The following is a 23428-nucleotide window of genomic DNA, read 5'->3' as shown; positions in this document are numbered from 1 at the left end:
AAGACATGAAGAGAAATCTCACAGAGGAAGACATAGACATGGCCAACATGCACATGAGAAAATGCTCTGCATCACTTGCCATCAGGGAAATACAAATCAAAACCACAATGAGATACCACCTCACACCAGTGAGAATGGGGAAAATTAATAAGGCAGGAAACAAAAAATGTTGGAGAGGATGCGGAGAAAAGGGAATCCTCTTACACTGTTGGTGGGAATGTGAGCTGGTGCAGCCACTCTGGAAAACTGTGTCGAGGTTCCTCAAAGAGTTAAAAATAGACCTGCCCTACGACCCAGCAATTGCACTGTTGGGGATTTACCCCAAAGATTCAGATGCAATGAAACGTCGGGACACCTGCACCCCGATGTTTCTAGCAGCAATGGCCACAATAGCCAAACTGTGGAAGGAGCCTCGGTGTCCATCGAAAGATGAATGGATAAAGAAGATGTGGTTTATGTATACAATGGAATATTACTCAGCAATTAGAAACGACAAATACCCACCATTTGCTTCAACGTGGATGGAACTGGAGGGTATTATGCTGAGTGAAATAAGTCAGTCGGAGAAGGACAAACAGTGTATGTTCTCATTCATTTGGGGAATATAAATAATAGTGAAAGGGAATATAAAGGAAGGGAAAAGAAATGTTGGGAAATATCAGGAAGGGAGACAGAACATAAAGACTCCTAACTCGGGGAAATGAACTAGGGGTGGTGGAAGGGGAGGAGGGCGGGTGTTGGCGGGGAATGGGTGACGGGCACTGAGGTGGACACTTGACGGGATGAGCACTGGGTGTTTTTCTGTATGTTGGTAAATTGAACACCAATAAAAATTAATTAAAAAAAAAACCACAATGAGATACCACCTCACACCAGTCAGAATGGGGAACATTAACAAGGCAGGAAACCACAAATGTTGGAGAGGATGAGGAGAAAGGGGAACTCTCTTGCACTGTTGGTGGGAATGTGAACTGGTGCAGCCACTCTGGAAAACTGTGTGGAGGTTCCTCAAAGAGTTAAAAATAGACCTGCCCTACGACCCAGCAATTACACTGCTGGGGATTTACCCCAAAGATTCAGATGCAGTGAAACGCCGGGACACCTGCACCCCGATGTTCATAGCAGCAATGTCCACAATGGAAAAGTGAATGGATAAAGAAGATGTGGTTTATGTATACAATGGAATATTACTCAGCCACTGAAACGACAAATACCCACCATTTGCTTCAACATGGATGGAACTGGAGGGTATTATGCTGAGTGAAGTAAGTCAGTCAGAGAAGGACAAACATTATATGTTCTCATTCATTTGGGGAATATAAATAATAGTGAAAGGGAATATAAGGGAAGGGAGAAGAAATGTGTGGGAAATATCAGAAAGGGAGACAGAACATAGAGACTCCTAACTCTGGGAAACGAACTAGGGGTGGTGGAAGGGGAGGAGGGCGGGGGGTGGGGGTGAATGGGTGACGGGCACTGAGGGGGGCACTTGAGGGGATGAGCACTGGGTGTTATGCTGTATGTTGGCAAAGTGAACACCAATAAAAAATAAATTTATTATAAAAAAAAAAACAAAAACAAAATCCCTTTTAGTGATGAAAGTGTTTACCAAGTACTTCCTCATGGTTTGTTTCAAACAGCCAAGTATGGCTGCTTATAGATGATAAAAGTGGGGGCCACAGAGGTTTAGAGACTTTCCCCCACACTGGCAGGGCTAATTGTATAACCAACAGGATACTGTGGAAATGACAGAGTCAAAAAAAGTCAAAAAGATTTTAAAAAATAAAACAAAACAACAAACAAACAAGAACAACCCAACCACTGTGTTCTCCGCTTGCTCGCTCAGATCACTCTCTGGAAAAAGCCAGATTTTTGCATGTTGTGAGGATACTCAAGCAGCCCTTTGGAGAGGTCTACAAAGAGAGGCCCCGAGAACTCCTATCAACAGCCAACAAGTGCTTTGCTAAGCACATAAGTGAGTCACCTTGAGAATGGAGCCTGTAGCCCCAGTCAAGCCTTCAAGTGACTGCACCCTTCATGAGATATCCCAAGCCAGAATCATCCCAACTAACCACCCACACATGAATTCTGGCCCCACAGAAACTGAGATAATGTTTATTATTGTTTTAAGCCACTGAATTTCAGGATGATTTGTTACAGAGCAAGAGAAAATACACAGGGATGCTGAGCCAGCCAGTGAGGATGAAGAGTATGGCTGTGTGGGACAGAGATACAACCCAATGAAGACAGATGTTGCCTGGAAATCCATCTCAGCTCAACAGAGGAAGAAGTTTCTAACAGCCAGAATTATTCAAGGAATACCAGCTTGTCTTGGGAGATACAGGTTGCTCTCTGTCACTGGAGAGATTTGCTCAGAGGCTGGTGCTAATGGGGCAAAGATGTCATAGGAAGAAGTCAACAGACAGAGAGATGGTTGGATTGGACAACTTTTAAGTTCCTTTCTACCAGAGATTTTTCTACACTATGCAACTTACCTAAGGACCTGGAAAATCTTGCTCACCAGCTTCCTAGGCTCCGATGACATGCTTGTACAGTGTATATCTGGCTAACAGTTACTGAGAACTGATTTGTTCTGGGAGGAAACAGACAACACTTGAGCTACTGGTCCCACCCTCAAAGAGCTGCACATGCCCATGAATGACATATTGTCACCAAGTACAAGCCAGGGCTGACAGGAGAAAAGAGACAGGAAGCCTGCAGCCTGAAACCATTAATGTCTAGAAGGCTGCAAAGGCAGGGCATGTTGCGAGGCACTCAGGTAAATGCAAGGGAGACAAAAAGCACTACGGGAATTTGCTTAGTGGCTAGGAATGCCCTAATCCCATCTCCAGAAGGCAATGACTCAGTAAACTGGCAGGCAAAATAAATTCAAACTTAGGAGAACTGCGGGGCTCAGAAGAAGAAAATTACTTCTGTGCCTGCAACTGGCAAAATAAGTTCATTTTCTAAAAATGGAAAACTCAAGTAAGGTGTCTTTCTTGTCAGGCATGTGAGCAATGCAGCAAAAGACAGTGTTCTCCACCACCACCACCACCCCGCCCCGCCCCACCCCGAGTCTACTTGCAAGTCTCCCAAAACTGGGAACAGGAAACACACCATTAGCCCATCTATGGCTCAGCAAAAGTTTCACCCATTCTTTCTCTACTAGGTCAGCACCAGCTTGGAGTGCCTGGAGTCTGATCTCCATGCCACTAAGTCAATAGACATTTCTGTGCCAAGCCCAGTGCCAGGCAGAGATCATATTTGATATCTCATCTCTCCCCTGACTTCTTCCAATTGTTTCCTCATCAAATTCCCAGGAGGTTGGGGCTAAAAGGAACCCCACAGACCACCCAGTCTACCCCCCTTGCTTTACAGATGAAGAGTGTGATTATTGGAAGGAAGGTTAGAAGCTAGGAAAGACTGAAAATTTTTTCCCAATTCCTAATGTCCTCCCTGAATTACAATTACATGTCCACACCCTTCATCATAGGACTTTGCAGGATCACCCACCATAGTAGGCAATGGGTACCCTCTTGCCCCACCAATATTGGATAAGGCCACGTGCCTTGATTCAACCAATGGAATATGGACCAGAGTGAAGGTGTGCAGGCTTGAACTGGGGTGCTTCCTTTCCTGCTTGCCCTCCTGTACTTCTACCATCATAGGGAGAAGACTGATTCTGTTACTGTACTCGTTCAAGGCAGAGGAGCATCCTAGGTGTCACTGCTGGAAGCAGAGCTGCTCTAGTCATCTGCAGACATGCAAGCAAGAATAAACCACCCTTGCTTTAAATTCTGAGTTTTTGGGGTGATTTATTTGGGGGCTGCCTTATCCAGGAGCACAAGTGAGCTGAGGGCCCAGTTCTAACTCTCATCTACCTCCTCCCCTCTTAGGATGTACACAGAGCCCACTGTCCCTGGGGTGTGACAGTAGAGGAAGAAACCAAAGATTATCCTGGAAAGGCAGAGGTCCTGAGGATAAGCAGTGGATGTATGTGTTTGGGATGAGGGGAAGATGGAAAAGAAGTCTCTTGGGGAGCCAGGTGGCTCAGCAGTTTAGCGCCGCCTTTGGACCAGGGCTGAATCCTGGAGACCCGAGATCAAGTCCCACATCGGGCTCCCTGCATGGAGTCTGCTTCTCCCTCTGCCTGTGTCTCTGCCTCTATCTGTCTCTCTATCTCTCTCTCTCTCTGTATCTCTCATGAATAAAAAAATAAAATCTTAAAAAAAAAAAAAAGAAAAAGAAGTCTCTTGTGCCAAAATGTCAGCAATCTTTGTCAGCAACCTAACTGTCTGCTTTTAATTTCTACCCACCTTCTCTTAGGCTATCACAATCATTCTTTTTGCACTAGTAGGTGGAGGGCTTACTAGCCAGCTGCAGAAATCTAGAGATGTGCATGGAAGTGAACTTAAGAGGTCTGTCTTCTCAGATTAACTTCCCACAGTCCCAGATGACAGAGCTGCAGGTGGACCCTGAAAATGGCACGGTGTCCTATCCAATCAGTATAGATGTTTTTCAAATCTTTCACCCCTACATATATGGTGCCAGGGTGCCAAGACCACTCAGTGGGGAAAAGACAGTCTCTTCCACAAGTGGTGCTGGTAAAACTGAATGTCTACATGCAAAAGAATGAAATTGGAGCCTTAACTAGCTCCAGGTTTGGGAGGGCAAAGACAAGGCAGGACAGTATGAGCATCATTAAGGGAAATACAACAGTAGGTTGAACATAGGCAAACACAGGCAACATGTTTGTGTCCATGAGATTATAGTGTTTTTGAGAAAACAAACAACATGGATTTGTCACCATTTGAAGATAAGAGCCAGTTCATGATTTTGAGAGCTTGTGATTAAAGGGAAAGAATCAAGAATTTGTTCTGCCTTTCCTGTGTGAACTGTACCCCTGAGTAACCAGAGTAGTAGAGGATGGGAAGTTTCTCTCTAGAGGTATTCCTACTAATAAATAAGGAAGGAGTGATAGAATTACACTCATTGAAGACTGATGATCACCAGCAGCTAACATCACAAACCAAAAAGCCACCAGACATTATGAGCTCCTGATGGAAGAACACATTACCATTTGATCAAGTTTCTAGATCCATCTGCCAAGTTAAAGAATTGCAGAAGCCACAGGAACATGTTAACCTACACCAAGAAAATACAATCAGCAAAACCCAGACTGTGTGAAATTCTGTGGGGAGACTTTACTTGGGTCCTGATGCAAACAAATGTATCAAAAAAAAAATTTTAGGACATTTCAGACAATTCAAACTGTGAACACTAGATATTTGTTGATAATAAGGAATTATTAATTTTAGTATAACAATGGTATTGTAGATATGTTTTTAAAAATCCTTAATCTTTAGAGCTACATACTGAAACATTTACAGGTGAAATGTGATATTTGGGATTCACTTTGAAATAGTATTGGCAGGTGGAGGACTGAGATGAAATAAGATTGGCTGGAAAGTTAATAATTGTTGATACTGGGTAAGGGGTACATGGGGGTTACTACTATCTATTCATATTCATATTCATTTTAAATACAAATGAGTACAATGAGTTCTCAATACTGTCACATCTGTTTGGCTCATGCTAAGCCTCAGAAAAGGAGCTGAAAATATGAGCATTGTGTAGTAGCTTCCATGGTCACTCTATTCTCCTGGCAAACAGTGACTCCCCCTGGGCTACTGTAATAGTATAAACTTAATATTGGGTCTTTATAACATATAAAAAGATTAAAATTACAAAGTGCTTTCTATAAAAAAAAAAGTCTTCACTGAAATTGAGAATCTACTAAGCAGAAGTGACTGCCCAGTACCCCAGGGGACACTATGTCAAGAAGACGCAGCCTCGGGCTCTGGAGGGGAGGAGCCAGTTTTTAATCTAATGGAGGGAAATAAAACAACATCCTGCAAATAGGGGTATATGGCCAAATGACATAATACACCAAAGGGCATCAGAGGAAGGATGGTTCTGCTAGCTCAGCTGACTGCAGGGGAATCCAGGCAGGTTCATCTTGAGATGACTTGGAGTTAAGATTGTCAGCTAGGATGTCTATAGCAATGAAGAGGGGATCTCCTTGCTGAAAGGATGTCCAGTGCAGAGATCTGAAGGAGAGACTGAACAGCATGTTGGTTGCAGAAGGGGAATAAGGCAAGTTAGGTAGAAGATGGATCAAGGGGCAGCCCTGGTGGTGCAGCGGTTTAGCGCCACCTGCAGCCCAGGGCATGATCCTGGGGACCCTGGATCGAGTCCCAAGTCAGGCTCTCTGTATGGTGCCTGCTTCTCCCTCTGCCTGTGTCTCTGCCTCTCTCTCTGTCTCTATGAATAAATAATAAATCTTTAATCTAAATAAAATCTTAAAAAAAAAAAAAGATGGATCAAGGCCCAGGGATCAAGGGAGAGGGAGAGAGGGAGGCACCCAACTTGGAAGGGCAGTGAGTGGTGTGCCCAGGAAAGCCACACACTGTATTTCAGGAAGAGAGTACCTACTGCAGCTTCAAAGGACAACACGTTCTGGCAGTGTCCTATGCAAGCTCAGCAACACCATATGCCCTCTTTTTGGTCTAGGCAAATAGCCCAGCAATGCAGATCAAATGGTGTGAGTTAAGATTGTTAAATCGGCCTTCAATGCATGGAGCTGTGGCTGAGCATGTGCTGAGGTGTCAAGAGGAGTGAAGCTTAGTGATCAGAACTCCTAAAAATAGAAACAGACGCAGGAAAGAGTCCCATGTAAAAGAAAAATATATACAGCACCCAGCATGACCCTGAAACTCACTGACAGTTTGCTTCATGTGTCTGATTATGAAAGGAGCCTCCTAAAGCCACATTTCTGTGTGGCAGCACCTGTTATGTGTGATTCACCACACATCAAAGCTGCCAATTTCAATTTGTTCAGAGTGTTTCTTACCATCTCCTACTCTCTGTATGTCAGTTTACAGTGGAGTGTATTTCTCTCTCCCAGGATAAGCAGACGTTGATCTTGGTTAAGGAACCCCACATTCTTTTCACAGACATATCTTTCTTTGCTGATATAGTCTGCCAACTATATCCCAGAAGACTACAGGAGCTGCAGTCTTGAACACCCAGCTCCCAGGGAGCTCCCCCAACGCACTATGTCTGAACCTGCTGGCCTTTTACCAAATGGCCAGGATGGGTATGGATTTCCTCCCTCCTTCTCCACACCACTGTTTTATGATGGTATGCATGTCCATCTCCCACACTGCCTTATAGATTTTTGGCCCTCAGTAAATGATACAACCAAAGCTAGTATATGTTTACTGTCACAAATGTTCCAGACTGCTCATCAGGCCCCAGTCTTGAATTAATAGACCCTCCCTGAAGAAGTCACAAGGGTCAGCAGCAGCTGAAGAACTCAGACCAGACATTCTATCAGAGACACAAAAGTACTTGTAAAGGAAGGAAGAACATATGGCAAGTGTATCCTAGTCATATGCAAAGTCAAGTCACCAAAGGGTTTCAGGAAAGGTCTAGATTATGAAAGTGTCTATGAAACTATAAAGGAACAACCACATGGCCAGAGGCTCAACAGAGAAGGCTGTCAAGCATACAGAGCAGCAGGCCATGTTGATGCACTGCAAGACTGGCATGTGTCTTCTCTGATAGGTAATAAGAAGCCACTCTGCCACTCAACGCCAAATGTAAGCACTCCTTCTCCCTAAACCAAAGTGAGTGTTGGCCCTTAACCCTGCCTGACATTACTTAAGTCTGCAAGGAGGAAAGAGGTCAGAGCTATGCAGAATAGAAATGACATAGTTGGCCTAAGACCACTTATCCTTTGAAAGATTTGCCCTTGGCTGTCATCTGGGAGTCTGGATTTGGGGGGGGGTGCTCATTCACTAATTGCTAAAGGTGGCTCACTGTGCCTAAACTACTTGCACAAAATTGTGGTCTATGCTGAATACCTGCTTTAATCCTGGCAGTCTGGACTTTGGGTATGCACCAGGCAGACAGTGAACACATAGCCGGCCCCCATTAAAAACATGGCCACTGAGTCTCTAGTGAGCTTCTCTGGCTGGCAACATTTCACATATATTGTCACAACTCATTGCTGGAGGAACTGAGCGTGTCCTGTGACTGGGAAAGAACCCTCAGAAGCTTGCATGTGGTTTTCCCAGACTTTACCCCATACCTGTTTTTCTTTTGCTGATGGTGCTTTGCCCCTTTTCACTGTAATAAAGCACAGCTGTGAACACAAAGAGATGCCGAGTCCTAAGAGTCCTCTTGGCTCCTTAAGGAACCTGGAGGGCTAGTTTTGGAGAACCCAACAGGACCCTAGCCAGAGGTCTCCACCATATGAGGTGGGTGGAGTCCATGAGCTATCCATACCACCATCCTGAACTCCCACTTGTTCCATATAACAGAACAACACTTCTGTCCTGTACTCCTCACTGAAAGCATGAACTGGACATTGTTCTGACACCTGCACCCAACCCCACAGATGTGAGGAGCTGTTATTCAATTGGATCTAACATTTTAGGATGAAGGCCTTGCCTCTGATCAATGGCCAGCTTCCCACAGGGTCTTACACATGGTGTGCAGACAGAGCAAACCTTCCAGTACATATGAAACTATTTGAGGGAGCTATAAGATTGAGAAAAGCCCTTTTAATAGCTTTACCTTTGTTCCCCATTCCTTCAACCACCTCTACACTTTACAAAGTGACAAGTCATCCTAGGTATATACAGACCACATGTATAAACACTTGCAACCCTATGGAAATACAAATGAGGACCACAGAGAGAGGCTACTATTTCACCGGAGAGCCTATTTCAACACAGTCAAATCTGTCAACATAATATATCCAGATAATCTGCATTTCATAACTGCAGCTTTTCTGGCACTCCAGGCTTAAGCCAGCAATCTCCCACTTATCATCCCAATCTCATTCCAGCAAACAAGTTTTTGAAACTGAAAACAAATTAAGAAAAATCCAAGTTTGGCACTAACATACTTGGCTTTCTGAAATCTCATAAAATTGCAAGCAATTCTCATTCATTCACTCACTCTTCCATTCAGATTAGCCAAGCTACTGAGAACATATCAGTGGCAAAGCACCTCCTAGGCTCCGTGCAGAATACAAAGAAGCTGCTGAACTTGGCCATGGTGTTCCTTTGGCACAAAGCTGCTGCAGAGATGCCCACACAGGCACCCTGTGTATATGGTTCCCAGAGAAGACATGGTCTTTGGGTCAGTCAGGGGCCACTGTGGGTATTTCAGATAGGAGAAAACCAAAGCAGATATGTATGAACATAAAGGATGGAACTGTTGAAAAAGAATCCTGGAGAAGACAAGTCAACTCTAGGGCGACTAGGTAGGGAGCTAGCACCACGGTGGGGATACGCTGTCCAGGGCAGAAGTCGGAAGCTGGGACGCCAGTGAAGCAGAAGGCAGACCTGAAACCCAACGTGGCACTGGGAATGGAGAGGAGGGACTAGAGGAGAAAGACAGGCAGGGCTCGCAATTCCATCTGATGTCGGAATAGAGAAGGAGGAGGCAGCAAGCATGACTCAGAAGTTTTCAGCTATTCATAGAAAGAGAAAAGTTAGCAGGAGGAGCAGGCTCGGTGGGGAAAATTATAATCTATGTCACCAGACTTTGCTAAGAACACTGGTGTGTACTGTGCTCCTCCAAAATATGCTGCGGGTCCACCCATGACCTGTTTGCCACACCCTTCTGCTAAATGTTAAGAAAATACACTTCAAACAAATGTGGACACGTTGTCAACCTGTGCATTCCTTTTCACCCTTCTAATAGTCTTAAGATATGAAACACTGAATGATATATATTTTTTAGATTTTATTCATTAATGTAACAGAGAGAGAGAGTGTGTGTGCACAAGCAGGGGGAGCAGCAGAGGGAGAGGGAAAAGCAGGCTCCCTGCTGAGCAGAGAGCCAACTCGGGGCTCCATCCCAGGACCCTAGGATCACGACCTGAGCTGAAGGCAGACACTTAACTGACTGAGCCACCCAGGCGCCCCACAAATTATATTTTAAATTAAAGCTGAATCCAATATGATAAGGCCCATCTTCTAGGGTAAAGACCCCAGTGGCTTAACCTGCAGACGTGCACTCTAACGGACACTTGGCAACTGGAGAGTCTTTCCCATCTCTGTCCCTCAAGTATTACCTAGAGTGACGTTTGAGAACACTACTATTTCCTGGCACCCAGTCTCCATGAGAGTTTGCCTTTGAGAGATGGTCGCATGGGAAGAATGAGTACAAAATCCATCCTGGAGTCTAAGATGTCTTGGTGCACCATCTTCTCTGACCTGATCTAGCACCACCCCACAGGGGGCCGGCTCACCAAATGTTCAGTGGTCTCCCTCAACGAGGGGACTTTCAAAATGTACTCTTGGGCAGCCTGGGTGGCTCAGTGGTTTACTGCAGCCTTCAGCCCAGGGCCTGATCCTGGAGACCCAGGATCGAGTCCTACATCAGGTTCCCTGCAGGGAGCCTGCTCCTCCCTCTGCCTGTCTCTGCCTCTCTCTCTCTCTCTCTCTCTCTCTCACTGTGTGTGTGTGTGTATCTCTCATGCATAAATAAATAAGATCTTTAAAAAAAAATGTATTCTTACTTGACCGAAGCCTTCTTTCTTACAGACCCAGGCTAATTTCTTTTTTTTTTTTTTTTCCAGGCTAATTTCTTTGGGGCCTTCCTTGCTAACTGGTTTAGCCATGCCTCCCGGTGCAGATCAGTCTGAACAACAAATAAATGAAAACAAATGCTTCTGTTTGAACTCCCTTCCTGGGAAACAAACGTCATTTATAGTGTCACCAAATAGGCAACTGGTGTAAACAAAACAGAATTTTGCTTAACCAAATCAATTTTGTCATCAATGCTGAGAAAGCTCACGCATGGGACACTCTTGCCTTAAGGACTTGCCAAAGCGATGTCTTTGAAAATTTCACATCATTTAGGAATTTTTCCTTAATTTCATGTCATGACATGTTCTCTATGAGATGAGAACTGGGGATAAGATTTTTAAAATGGGAACTAACAACCAAAAGAAAAAAAAAGCAGGCACAAACCATATTCTCTTTGTCTCCAAACAGACATGTAATGAAGCATGTCAGCAATGGAATAAGAACCTCACCTCCTGTATTTATTTAGATTCCTTGCACCTTGTTGGAAAGAAGTAAAAAAAGAGGCACCTGGGTGGCTCAGTCAGTTAAGCATCTGCCTTTGGTGCAGGTCATGATCCCGGGGTACGTGGGATTGAGTCCTTCAGTCCAGCTCCCTGCTGTGCTGGCAGTTTGCCTGCCAGTCCCCCCGCTTGTGCTCTCTCTCGCTGTCAAATAAATATTATAAAATCTTAAAAAAAAAAAAAGAAAGAAAGAAAGAAAGAAAGAAAGAAAGAAAGAAAGAAAGAAAGAAAGAAAGAAAGAAAGAAAGAAAAGAAAAAAATTTCCCGGAAATTGTTTCTATATGTGAATATTTACAAAGACCATTTTTTAATCCTGACAATAGGACTGTTACCAAGCCCAGCTATTGACACTAGGCACTTTCTCTTTTAGAATAAGCTTCAGTGATCAAATGAGCTCCTGAAAGCAAAATCCAGGGCAGAAGTACCTGAGAAAGCCATAGTTAACAGAGAAATTCTAATCCAAACCTCCACTGATTTTATATTAAGATAAAAATAATGGGGATAGAAATTCAGGTCCATACTATGAGATGCCATAGTATACCCATTCAATTGGTAAAATCAGTGCTGACCATACCAAGTGTTGCAAAGGATGCAGATTCGCAAAATCTATTAGCTGTCGGTGGGAGTATAAACTGGTACAACCCTTTGGAAAATAGTCTGGCATTATGTAAGGTGAACAGTCACATGCCTAGAGCCCAGCAATTTCACCCAAGAGAAGCTCCTGCATGTGTACAAGAACTGTCATGGTCACTCATCAAGAGGAGAATGCAAAAATAAAAAGAGGTACACTCACATTCCAGACTGCTATAAAGCAATCAGAATCAGTCCCCCCAAATCATATATTGTACAATACTCTTTTCTATAAAGTTAAAAATGGTTGAAATGAAAAATACGGGGCTTTTTAAACTGCATATAGATGAGACAAAACTGAATAAAAAGGAAAGAAAGAGGATAGTAACCCAAATTTGGGATGGTGGTTACCCTTGAGCAGGGCAGGCTGGAGGATGGGCTAGGAGAGGGAGCACAAAAAATATGTGCCCACATTTTCTCTGATGACATTGTTCTGAACACCAGGCCTCACTTAGTTTTAAAATAATAATAAAAAGAGATACCTGGGTGGCTCAGTGGTTGAGTGTCTGCCTATGACTCAGGGAGTGATCCCGGGGTCTGGGATGGAGTCCCACATCAGGCTCCTCGCAGGGAACCTGCTTCTCCCTTTCCTATGTCTCTGCCTCTCTCTGTGAGTCTCTCATGAATAAATAAATAAAATCTTTAAATCATAATAAAATTAGAGTGGTCTTTCCAAAAGGGAAGCTTGCAAAAGAAACAGCTCTGATTCCTTCTCCACCAGGTGCATCACCCCAATAGGTTAAATCTGGCTCTACATGGCCCCTAAGGGAAAAAGATCATGAATAAAAATTCTCTCACTCTGTCTTCAGCTCATAAGCACTTGAGTCATGCCTCTCTTCTAGCCACACACACATGGAGAATCAGTGGGAGCTGGGTTCCAAGGAGGGTATATGTACAGCACTGGGCACAGACAGAGCCTGGATAACCCACCCTGCTGCTGTCAGAACTATGAGCGACAGGCCTGGAGGGTGCTCTGTCCTTGACCTCAGTAGGCAGGATGACCATTCAGATCAGAGGCAGGGACAGGAGAGCTGTGTCAAACATCTGAAGTGCTGAGAAGCACAAGGTGCGGCAGACCAAAGGCTTTTCCAGGAGGCAGAACAGGAGTGCAAGGAAGAAGTGCCCATTTGGGCTCTACGTCAGAAGGGCCTTTTCTGCACTTGGAGACTTACCTACCTCCACTGGCATTTGGGTGCCACCCACAAGTGAGGCACCTCTGGGTGAGCCACTGAAGTTTGTTCGTTTGGTCTCAGTTTCCTTTCCTCTAAAATGGGAATGAGGCCGTATTCATGGAAAGGCTCACATGGGACTAAATGACAGCACAGGGCTGTACTAATGTCAGGAATCATTCATTCCACCCAGACAAGTCAAGCAACGAATTTTGTCCACTTTGGAGTCTAGAAATGACGAAAAACAAAACTACAGAGATGAACTGTGCAAGCATACCCACAAGAAACTTGTTCCCACTTCGTCCTTCCCATAAATTAGTATCTGTCCCTACAACCTTTATCAGCAAGCAGTAAGAATTTTTTTGGTTGGCCAGAGGCTCTGCACATTTGAGACAACCTAGAAATGCGAACTGTCTACACCCAGTTATTTTAAAGAAAAGAAAATGGGGCATCTTTGATCTTTTGAGTAGAATAAAACAAAACTGCATGAGATCAGGTTTTATTTCTACTAGAACTGTGGGACCCTATATTCATAAACATTACCTTGGCCTCTCCAGGTTAGTAGTAAATACCTGGTAAATACGGATAACCCAACAACACTAACTCAGGCATAAGTGGGCATTAGGACACACATCTGGGACAGGCACAGACCACGGAGTACAACAGGCCCAGGTCAGAATCTCTCTCTGTGGCCTATGGGGCCAGTGACTTCTGACAAACTACATCCTCCTGTCAAACCTCAGAACACCTCATTGGTCCAAGAGGACAATCCTGGAACTCATGTCACAGTGTGGCTGTGAGGATGAAATGAATGTAACATAAAACAGAGTGTGTGGTTCATAGCCAACAGTGACATATTTCATAGCAAATCACCGATGACCCCTATCACTGCATGTCCTGGTGAAATGTTTACACACCTGACAGAGAAGGATACGCGGAATAAAAACAGTTTGGAAAAGAATCATTTCTTGTTTGGTCGCCTGACTCTTAAGAATGCCGTGTTCTGTGGGATCTGGAGGGCGCAGCTGAGTGGGGTGAGGGGCACCAGGATATCACCTGAGAAAGGCACTTGAGAAATACTTGTCAATTTTCTTCCCTGCCAGGAATTGACAGTGATCCCCATTTTGTAGTGGAAACCATCACTTGAATTCAGCGGAGCTGCCAAATTCTCAGGGGCATCATAGACTCGACCATTCTCCAGATGCTGTGTTCCAAAAACGCTAGGAAGGATCATATAAACTATATAGTGAGTGACCTGAAGGGATACTGCCTGGCTGAGTGAAGTGACCAAGGTGACCTGAGTTTTACCAAACATCAAGGCAGGGCCCTCCTGTTTACCATGACAATGGAGCACTGCTTCTCAGACTGTGGTCTGGAGCAGCAGCATCTGGGAACTTGGGAGAAATGCCAAAGCTCAGGTCCTCCTAGACCCTCTGCGTCAGAAACTCAGCAGAGAGGCAAGTATTTTGTGTTTCAACAAGCCCATCAGGGAATTCTAATACCAGCTCAGGTATGAGAACCAATGGTATAGAGTGACCAGAGATCTCAAAGTTGAAACCAACCATCCCCAGGAAACATACCAAGGCAACATTCAGTAAGAAAGGAAAGAAGTCTGGGGTGCCTGGGTGGCTTGGTCAGTTAAACGTTTTGCCTTTGGCTCAGGTTATGATCCTGGGGTCCTGGGATCGAGCTCCACATTGAACCCCACATGGAGCTCCCTACTCAGTGGGGAGTCTGCTTCTCCCTCTCCCTTTCTCTCCCTCTGTGCTCTCCCTCTCAAATAAATAAATAAATAAATATTTAAAAAAAAAAAAACAAAGATGGGGAGAGAAGACTTCAGTACCTTTCTCCCTTTCATGGGGCAGACAATGTTAGCTATCTTACCGCTGGACTTCAATTTTGAATCTGCTGCTTCTGCAATAAACAAAGTGACAGCGGGAAGATTCTGGTTCGCCACAGAATGCTAAGATGGGCCCTTAAAAAACAGGCTGTATCTGATACATCTGTGAGTCTGCTGTGCCCATCCCAAGGCCTGGCAACCAGGGGTGTAAGGAAAAGTGGGAAATTAACAAAGTGACCAACTTGGGGGAGAGGAGAACAAGCACTCCTTCCCACAGTGGGTTCCAAAGACTGGACAAGGTGATTGTCCCCCTAAATCCCTAACGCAATGATCTTAGCTCCTGAACCAGAATCAAAGACTTAGGGGAACTGACACTGGTTGGCTGCCCAAGACTCCACTGCTACGAAGAGCAGAGCGGCCCTGAGGCCCCAGGTCACACTCTCACTCCACCTCCCGACTCACTCCTTTAGCCCAAGCTTGTCAGAGGTCCTGTCCACAGGGGGTTCCCCTGTCCCAGTTCAAGGCCCCCAACCCTGGGAGGTTGGTCAGAGATATTATTTCTCCTGCTGGTCCACGTCCCAAACACACGTAGGCTAGTGGCAGTGTCCTCCAGCCGCAGACACGCTGTCACCATCACTGCAGCATCACCAGCCTCCCAACCTCAGATGCCCCGGTTTGGCATGTCCGTACCTGTAGTAAGACAGCAGGCCATTGCTGAGCACAAACCAACGGCGCTGGTAGCCTTTCAGGTAGTTGGTCCATTTGAGCAGCCAGCCCTTGAAGCTGTCCAGAGGCAGTAGGACCTTAGGCGCAGTGGCGGTGGTGCCAGTCCCTGACATTGGAACCCCAAGGGACGCCTTCGCCTGACTGGGTCGCAGAAGGGGCAGGGGCTTAGACGCTGGCAGCGCCCCTGGCTCGGGTTTGGCCCAGGGCGCGCTGCCCACCCCGGGCCCCAGTGCCGGCAGCTGCTCCGACGAGGCCTCGGAGTAGGGCCCAGCCCCTACACTTGAGCCCAACTCTTGCCGGCCCCCCGCCCCCCGCCCCAATCCCAGCAGCAGTTCGGCTCCCTGTCGGAACTCCGGCCTTGGCTCAGACGTCTTCTCGGACACAGGCTCCGACCTTGGCACCGGCTCGGGAACCGGCTCCGACACCTGTTCTGACACCGGCTGCCGCTCGGGCTTCGGCAGCGGCGGGGGCTGGGGCTTGGGCTGGGGCTTGGGCTGGGGCTTGGGCTCCGGCCCCGGGCCGGCCGTGGAAGCGCTCATGCTCGGCGCCGCCGTGTGGCAGGACAGGCAGGGGACAACCGTGAACAGCGACGAGAGTCCGCGGGAGCGGCCGCCACAGCCGCCGCCTCGGCACAGAGCGGCCGCTTTCCCCATAGAGCCCGCCGCCCGGAGCGCGGCCGAGTCGCGGGGCGGGGGCGGGGGCGGGGGCGGCGGCGGCGGCGGCGGCGGCGGGGGGCGGCGGCGGCCGGGGGCGGGGCCGGGGGCGCCGTCACGGGCGCGCGCAGCTCCCCTGGCGCGCAGCTCCCCTCGCGGCCCCGGGCGCGCCGAGCCGCCAGCGCCCGCCGGCTGCTGTCCTCCCCGCTTGGGGCCGCGTCCCCCCGCTCGCGTCGCCAGCGCCCGGCTCAGGGCTGGCCCTTGGAAGGCGCCCTGGAAACACCTGTGGCGCCGGAGCTTCGCGGGCGGGCGACGCGGAGGGGACGCCGAGCTTCAGGCCACCCTCGCTGCTGCGCCCCACCCCGTGCCAGGCGCCGGGGGAACAATGATGAATGCGGAGCCCGCCGCCTCCCGGCGCAGCTCTGCCTGCCGAGCCCCGCGCTGGCGCCCCCCCGCCCCCCGCCGGCCGGGGTAGGCTCGCTCCCCACGAAACCCAGGAGAGTGGGGTGTGGGGGAGCCCTCAGCCGCGCTCAGAAACCACGAGACGCGCCCGAAGCCCGGGGCCCAACCGGATGACGCTAAGAGCTGAGGAGGACGCCCCCTGCCCCCATGGGACTCATTACCTGTCTATAGGTCCTGACCCCGCCGATGCTGCGCTAGGATCGAAGCCGCCTCCTGACAAGCTGGCCTCTATCTAGTTCATGCGCCTCTATCTAGTTCACATTTTGCTGCAAGTGGCGACATAGTTTAGGCTCTAAATGAATATAGAAAGAGTTTTTGTAAACTGAGCGTTTTAAATATAACAAGGAACATCTAAAAGCAGACTTCCTGGACCTCCTGGATATACCTGGGGGATCCTGGCTGGCAGTCCATGAAGCTTCTGCATCTGCAGAATTTTATGTCTCGGTGCGTTTTTCTAGGGAGGAGGTCCCTGGTTTTCATGAGATTCCCGAAGGAGTCTGTTATCCCAAAAAGGTTAAATATTTTAAAGACTCTCCTAAAGGGAAAAGTCGATGGTTACCACAAATAATGGGAAATACAAGCGGAAATGTTGGCTTTGGGCCTCCCACCCAGACCCTTCCATCTCTAGACCTCTGCCCAGGCTCCTCTCTGTTCATCCTAACCTGTCTTATCCTCCCTTTGCCCACTGTTCTTTCCTGATCTTTGCTTGTGACAAGACTGCCTGTGCAGGGACCAGCCTCCTACAGTGATAGCTGAGCCGAGCAGACTGGAAAGTCCTAGAAACAAGTAATGCAGGCGCTTCCCAAACAGAACTTCCTTGCCATCTTTGCTGGTGGCTGGCATCCCTTCCTGGGGCACCTGCCGGTGAATGGTGGTCTTACCTGCAGTTTTGTGTGAGCTCAGGAGTGCAGAGACCTCCCTATCTTGGTATATCACGTAAAAACAAAGATGGTCCTCAAACTTCAGTTTGAGTCAAGAAAAAGTGGTTACCTCTGTGAACTGGGCAACAGTGGGATGGAGTTGGGGTGTTTGCCTTTCACTTATACCCTTTGAACCTTTTGAATGTTTTCACTGTGTGTTTCACCTATTAAGAAAATAATAATTTTTTCAGCTCATCCCAAGGAAGCTTACTGGAAATTCAGTTTTTTCATCCCCATCTTCCTGGAATTCTGAGTCAGTAGGTCTGGGGTGGAATCCAGGAGCATGCATTTTAATGAGCTCCCCAGGGGCTTCTGATGTGGATGGATCATTGACCACACTTTGATGGACAATGATGTGAAGGGAAAATCTTAGGTTTTGGGCATCCAATCCATTATGGAAATCCCAGCCCAGCCACTCTCTAGCTATGGGAACTTCAGCCACCTCACTGAGCTTCCTCTTGCTCATCTGTAAAAGGAGAATAATCCCTACCTCACTGGCTGAGAGTAATAAAATCATGTATATAAAGCACATTTGGCATAGTAGGTGCTCAGTAAGTATTCTCTAGTTATTTAGCTCTGTGAAATGTTTGGTGAAATGAATTAACCAGAGGCCAGAGCAGAAACAGATGAGACCAAGGTTAATAGGCTTGGAACACAGCCACAACAATGGGAAAAGCTCAGTGCCTGCTATGTATGTGCCAGATGTGTTTGCAGCCCCAAGGAAGGAAGCCAACTATTAAAAGTTTAATGATATGTTTTGGCTGCTGCAATAAATGGATGATAGGATCTAAGTCAGCTGCCAGACTGAGTGAAGAAGGTATCACAGAAAGCACAAGGTTTGCACTGAGTCAGAAGGGCCGGCAGTGGAGGGCCATTCAGGGCAAAGGAATCAGCATTCATAAAGCCCCAGATCAGAAGAAAACATTTTGTCTGAGAAATAACAAAGAGTTCAGCATATTTGAAAGAGCAGGGCAGGAGATGAAACAGGGAGCTAGGTGGATACCACACAATCAGGAATACCCTGTATCCTACAGAAAGTGGGCCTCCTGGACACTGGGATCTCCTGGGAAGTTTTTTAAATTTAAAAATGCCAGATTCCACCTGCTGGAGAAATGGCTGTCTGCAAGTCTGGAGCAGAAAATGTGCAAGATGAGCCTGCCTGAGACATCTTGTCACACCAGAAAGTAAAGAGGCTATTAAGGACTCTGAAGCCAACTATAAAGGGGCTCCCACAGGCCAAAGACAGGACAACTTGAGCATCCAAAAGAATAATGATTAGGGCACCTGGGTGGCTCAGTGGTTGAACACCTGCCTTCAGCTCTGGTCGTTATCTCAGGGATCAAGTCCCCCATCAGGCTCCCCATGGGGAGCCTGCTTCTCCTCTATGTCTCTGCCTTTCTGTGTGTCTCTCATGAATAAAATAAAATCTTAAAAAAATAATAATGATTACAATGGGTCAAAACATCAACTATGTGAAGATCCGTAGGTTGGGCCCACAAATACCTAAAGTTACATAGAGAAAAAAAACTTCTTAAGTTACCTTCATTAGTTTACCAGCACCAATTCATTATTCTGAAAATTGATAATAAAGGGAGAGAATTAAGTTTGTATCCTTCCTGTCTTATACAAACTCTATATAGTAACCTAAGAGTTTATGAGGGAAATATCTTTATAGACAAATTACCTAATGAATGCAGAAGGAACAGTAAGATTAAAAGAAGATGTCATCTTTTGGCAACCCCAAATGAAATAATGGATCCAGTCCTTAATAGATGGGGAACTTCATAAAGGATGAATCAGAGTGATGTCAGCTGAATCTACAGATCGATCTTGCATCACCAAAAGTGCAATGACAGGATATTATGTGCCTCTGAATGACCCAGTAGGAAACACATAGCACCACCTATGAAGTATTTTTACTTATCCCCTCCTCTCACCTCCAAAAGGGGTGTCCCTTAACTTGAATCTAAGCTAGCTTCTAGCCTTATCAGCATAAAAGAAATGCAAGGGACAGAGAAACATGCTGAATGACTCAAGGAGTCAATCAGTCAAATTAATAAAATAGGAAAATCGATATTCAAGTAATCTATCATATTAAATAAATACATGGCCTAGGGGAAAATGGGAAAAGGAAAATTTTATCAACTTTAAAAAGACATATCAACCAGATGCAGTATGTGAACCTTGTTTGGATCCTGATTCAAACCAACTGCAAAACATATATTTCAGGGACAATTGAGTAATTTTGAACAAAGAGTGGGTTTTAAGGAATATTAAGAAACTGTTAATTTTGTTATATGTGTTATAATGGTATTGTAATATTTTTGGTATTGTAATTTTTAGATGATTTATCCCTAGAGATATATTCTGATGTACTTCCAGGTGAAAGTATATGATATTTGGATTTACTTTCAAATAATACAGCTTTTAATAAAATGAGGTGGGTGGGGAGCAGATGAAAAACAAATGGCAGGCAGCCCAGGTGGCTTAGTGGTTTAGCGTCGCCTTCGGCCCAGGGCATGATCCTGGAGACCCGGAATCAAGTCCCATATCGGGCTCCCTGCATGGAGCCTGCTTCTCCCTCTGCCTGTGTCTCTGCCTCTCTCTCTCTCTCTCTCTCTCTCTCTCTCTGTCTCTCATGAATAAACAAATAAAATCTTTAAAAAATAAAAACAAATTGCCAGGGGTTGACAGTGTTGAAGCCAGGTGATAGGTACACATGAATACATTATATTGTTTTCTCAGCTGTCATGAGACAGCTGAAAATTGTCTATTGACAGCTGAAAATTGAAAATTACCACAAAACACTTTTGTTCTACAAATGTTGGGCCTTTTACAAACCTCACCTCCTACCTTTCCAATGACCCCATAAGTTCCCCCATGTTTACATAAGAGGAAATTGAGGTTCATGGGGCTAAAGGTCTGCCTGGAGTCACACTATGGATAAATGGGGAGCTAAGATTCAAACAGAAGGTTATTGGGCATCTGGATAGCTCAGTGGTTGGGCGCCTGCCTTTGGGTCAGGTTGTGATCCGGGGGTCCAGGAATGAGTCCCGCATCAGGCTCCCCATAGGGAGCCTGCTTCTCCCTCTGCCTGTGTCTCTGCCTCTGTGTGTCTCTCATGAATAAATAAATAAATCTTCAACAACAACAACAACAACAAAACAAAAGGTTCTCTAGCCCCAAAGCCAGTCCACCTGTGTCATAAGAGAATAGACACCAGACACCAGCCCCCAGAGACCTGCCTTCCACCCCCAAAAGAAGCCTTGCCAGGTTGCCCCTGCAGACCTTAGGAATAGGAAAAGCTAAAGAGTGACAACCAGTGATGGCCCTTGTGGGTGGGAAGACCAGGATAGCCGATCCAGCCTCATGCCACAGAACTGGTCACAGCCATCACTTCTACTTGAGGTCAGCCCAAGGTCACAATGCTAAGTGGATAACAACCCAAGCCTTTCAGGGCACTTAGCTGGCTCAGTTAGTAGAGCGTGCATCTCTTAATCTCAGGATTGTGAGTTCAAGCCAGCCCCAGGTTGGGTATGGAGCCTATTAAAAATAAATAAATAAATAACCAAACCAAAACAAACCCAGACCTTTCAGTTCCCATTGGTCTTTATTCAAAATCCAGATTCTCTTCTAAGCTTGTGGGCACATATTGAAATGTTGATAGTAGTTTGTGTCTCATTGTACCCAGGAAAGGATTTGTATGAGCTAAGAGCACAAGTTAGGAAGGAAGGTCTCTGTTAGAATTCCAGATTGGGGGCCTTCTGGCTGAATGCCCATTAGTGAGTACCTTGTAAAATGAGTTGGTATAGGTTTCTTCTATTACACAATTAGGCCTGGTTTACCTCTGGTTGTTTTGCTAAATGAGAATACCTGGCTAGAAGCCCTGCATGGGTAGTCAGGAGGCCTCTATTCTGTGGTACCAACATCCACACTGCAAGCTCTAGCTGACCTGAGATATTGAGTTCAATTTCTTTAGGGAAAAGCCATCCTGTTTTCTCCCTGGGAGAACTGTTACTGGCACTTTGGAAACTTGAGTGTAAAGAGGGGTGGGACAGTGGATTGGAGCAATTATCCACCACCCTAAATCCCCCTCTGAGTCAGGTTGTGTGTGAGTTTATTATATACTAAGTAGATACAAAAGAATATCAATACAAGTGACACCCAGGAGCTTACTAACTAGCTTAAGAAATAAAATACCCTATTTTTGTTCCCCTTCCTTCTTCCTTCTTCCATAGCCTGTTGACTTTGAGCTCAAAGCTTCCCTGGGTTCTTTCAAGCTAGCTGACTCCCATTTCCTCTTTAGTCGGCTGCTGGCTGCCACTTCCACCTGTGTCATTCATCAAGCACTCTCATCTTCTTCCATGTTCTAAACACTTGTTGAAATCTCATTCATCAGTGATCCATCTTTCTTTAAAACTGAAACAACCTCCAGTATGGCTTTCCCAAGCCCCCGTGACTGTTTTCTCTTTCTCCCACAAAATTTGTCACTTTCTAAAGGATTTATTTGGTTTATTTCTGTCTCCTCTTAATAGGATGTAAGCTCCAGGATGTCAGGAATTTTTGTCAGGTTTATTTCACTGCTCTACCATCAGGGTCTAGAAGACTTGGCACATAATATGAATTCAAGGAATATTTGTTGGATAAGATCTTCTTTCTAGTTCTCTTCGCTGTTGAGTGTTTAGTACTTTCTGAATTTTCTATAACTTCTGTTTCAGTGGAATCTCAAGAAAGATGAGAGGCCAACATGGGTGCTAGTTGAACATCCTGAACTAGAAGTCTGAGAGTCAGGGGTTCTTAATGTGTGTGGGAGGGGATTGTGGACCCCCGTAAGATGATGATGGAACCTACAGAATATACAAATCAGCATTTACATCTAAAATTTTACATACAATTTGTGAAGACCATGAACTTCATCTTAAGGAACTGTGATCTTAGAACATTTCTGTAGAGATATATAGAAACTGTTAACTTGGTGGTCTCAGAGAAGAGCAAGAGGGGAGTGCCTGTATTATTATATACACTGTATATCTCACTTTTGTATAAAGTACAAGTTTAGGGGCCCCTGGGTTGCTCAGTGGTTGAGCATCTGCCTTTGGCTAAGGTCATGATCTTGGGGTCCTGGGATTGAGTTCCACATCAGGCTTCCCAAATGGAGCCTGCTTCTCCCTCTGCCTATGTCTCTGCCTTTCTTTGTATCTCTCATGAATAAATAAATACATCTTTTTTAAAAAGTATAAGTTTAAAGTTGCAGAAACTAGTTGAATATTTTAAAGGAATCAATGTTCTAGCATTTTGGGGTGATCACAGACTCTCATGTCTTCAGGGACCAGGGAGGTAAGTGCCCTTGTCTTTAGGTCAATAGTAATGGTAGGAGCTGTTACTAAATTGGTGCTTGCATACTCCACTCAAAGTGTTTAACCTCAAGAATACAGAAAACATGGTGCTGATCAAACTCAACACCTCCACTGTCAGCCCCAAGAGGACTATTGGCTAGCAACCTCTGTTTTGGCCTTAGGGTGATAGAAATCCCAGGTTGTATTTGAAAATCTTTTGGATTGTCAATGATTCCTCATTGGTAGAGCACACAGAATCTCTGAAAAGTAGAAGGAAAAAGAAAATAGAAGACATCTTGGAAATGACCCAGGAGTTCCAGAGAATATGGTTGGTGGTACATGATGCAAATTCTACCCAAAAAAGGGTAGCCAAGCCTCCCTTTGTCCAGCCCCTGCCTGGCAGAAGCTCTCAGTCCCATCAGAGAATGAAGGGAATGTGGTGAACGATAATAATACCAGGTGTGAGAGATGGATGGTATGCATCTAGTCCAGGAAGAGAGAGCTCACATCAGGGCAGGCTTC

General features: G+C 45.8%; 1 protein-coding gene across 3 annotated transcripts in view; it reads right to left on the bottom strand.

Annotated features, from left to right (window-relative positions):
* OSBP2 (oxysterol binding protein 2) overlaps positions 1-23428 on the bottom strand; it is a 193526-nt gene that overhangs the window by 157009 nt on the left and 13089 nt on the right. For 2 of the 3 annotated variants that reach the window (XM_025985906.2, XM_025985907.2), the window contains exon 1: positions 15500-16238. The exons of the other annotated variant lie outside the window; for it this stretch is intronic. In XM_025985906.2, coding sequence (XP_025841691.2) covers positions 15500-16188 — 689 coding nt within the window. In that variant the 5' untranslated portion in view covers positions 16189-16238. Of the gene's footprint in view, positions 1-15499; positions 16239-23428 lie in introns of those variants that run through there. 3 annotated transcript variants of the gene reach the window in all.

This window comes from Vulpes vulpes, chromosome 10, assembly GCF_048418805.1.
Source record: "Vulpes vulpes isolate BD-2025 chromosome 10, VulVul3, whole genome shotgun sequence".
NCBI classification, from domain to species: Eukaryota; Metazoa; Chordata; class Mammalia; order Carnivora; family Canidae; genus Vulpes; species Vulpes vulpes.
The sequence above is the reverse complement of the archived record's forward strand: the minus strand, read 5'-3'. Positions and strand labels throughout refer to the sequence as shown.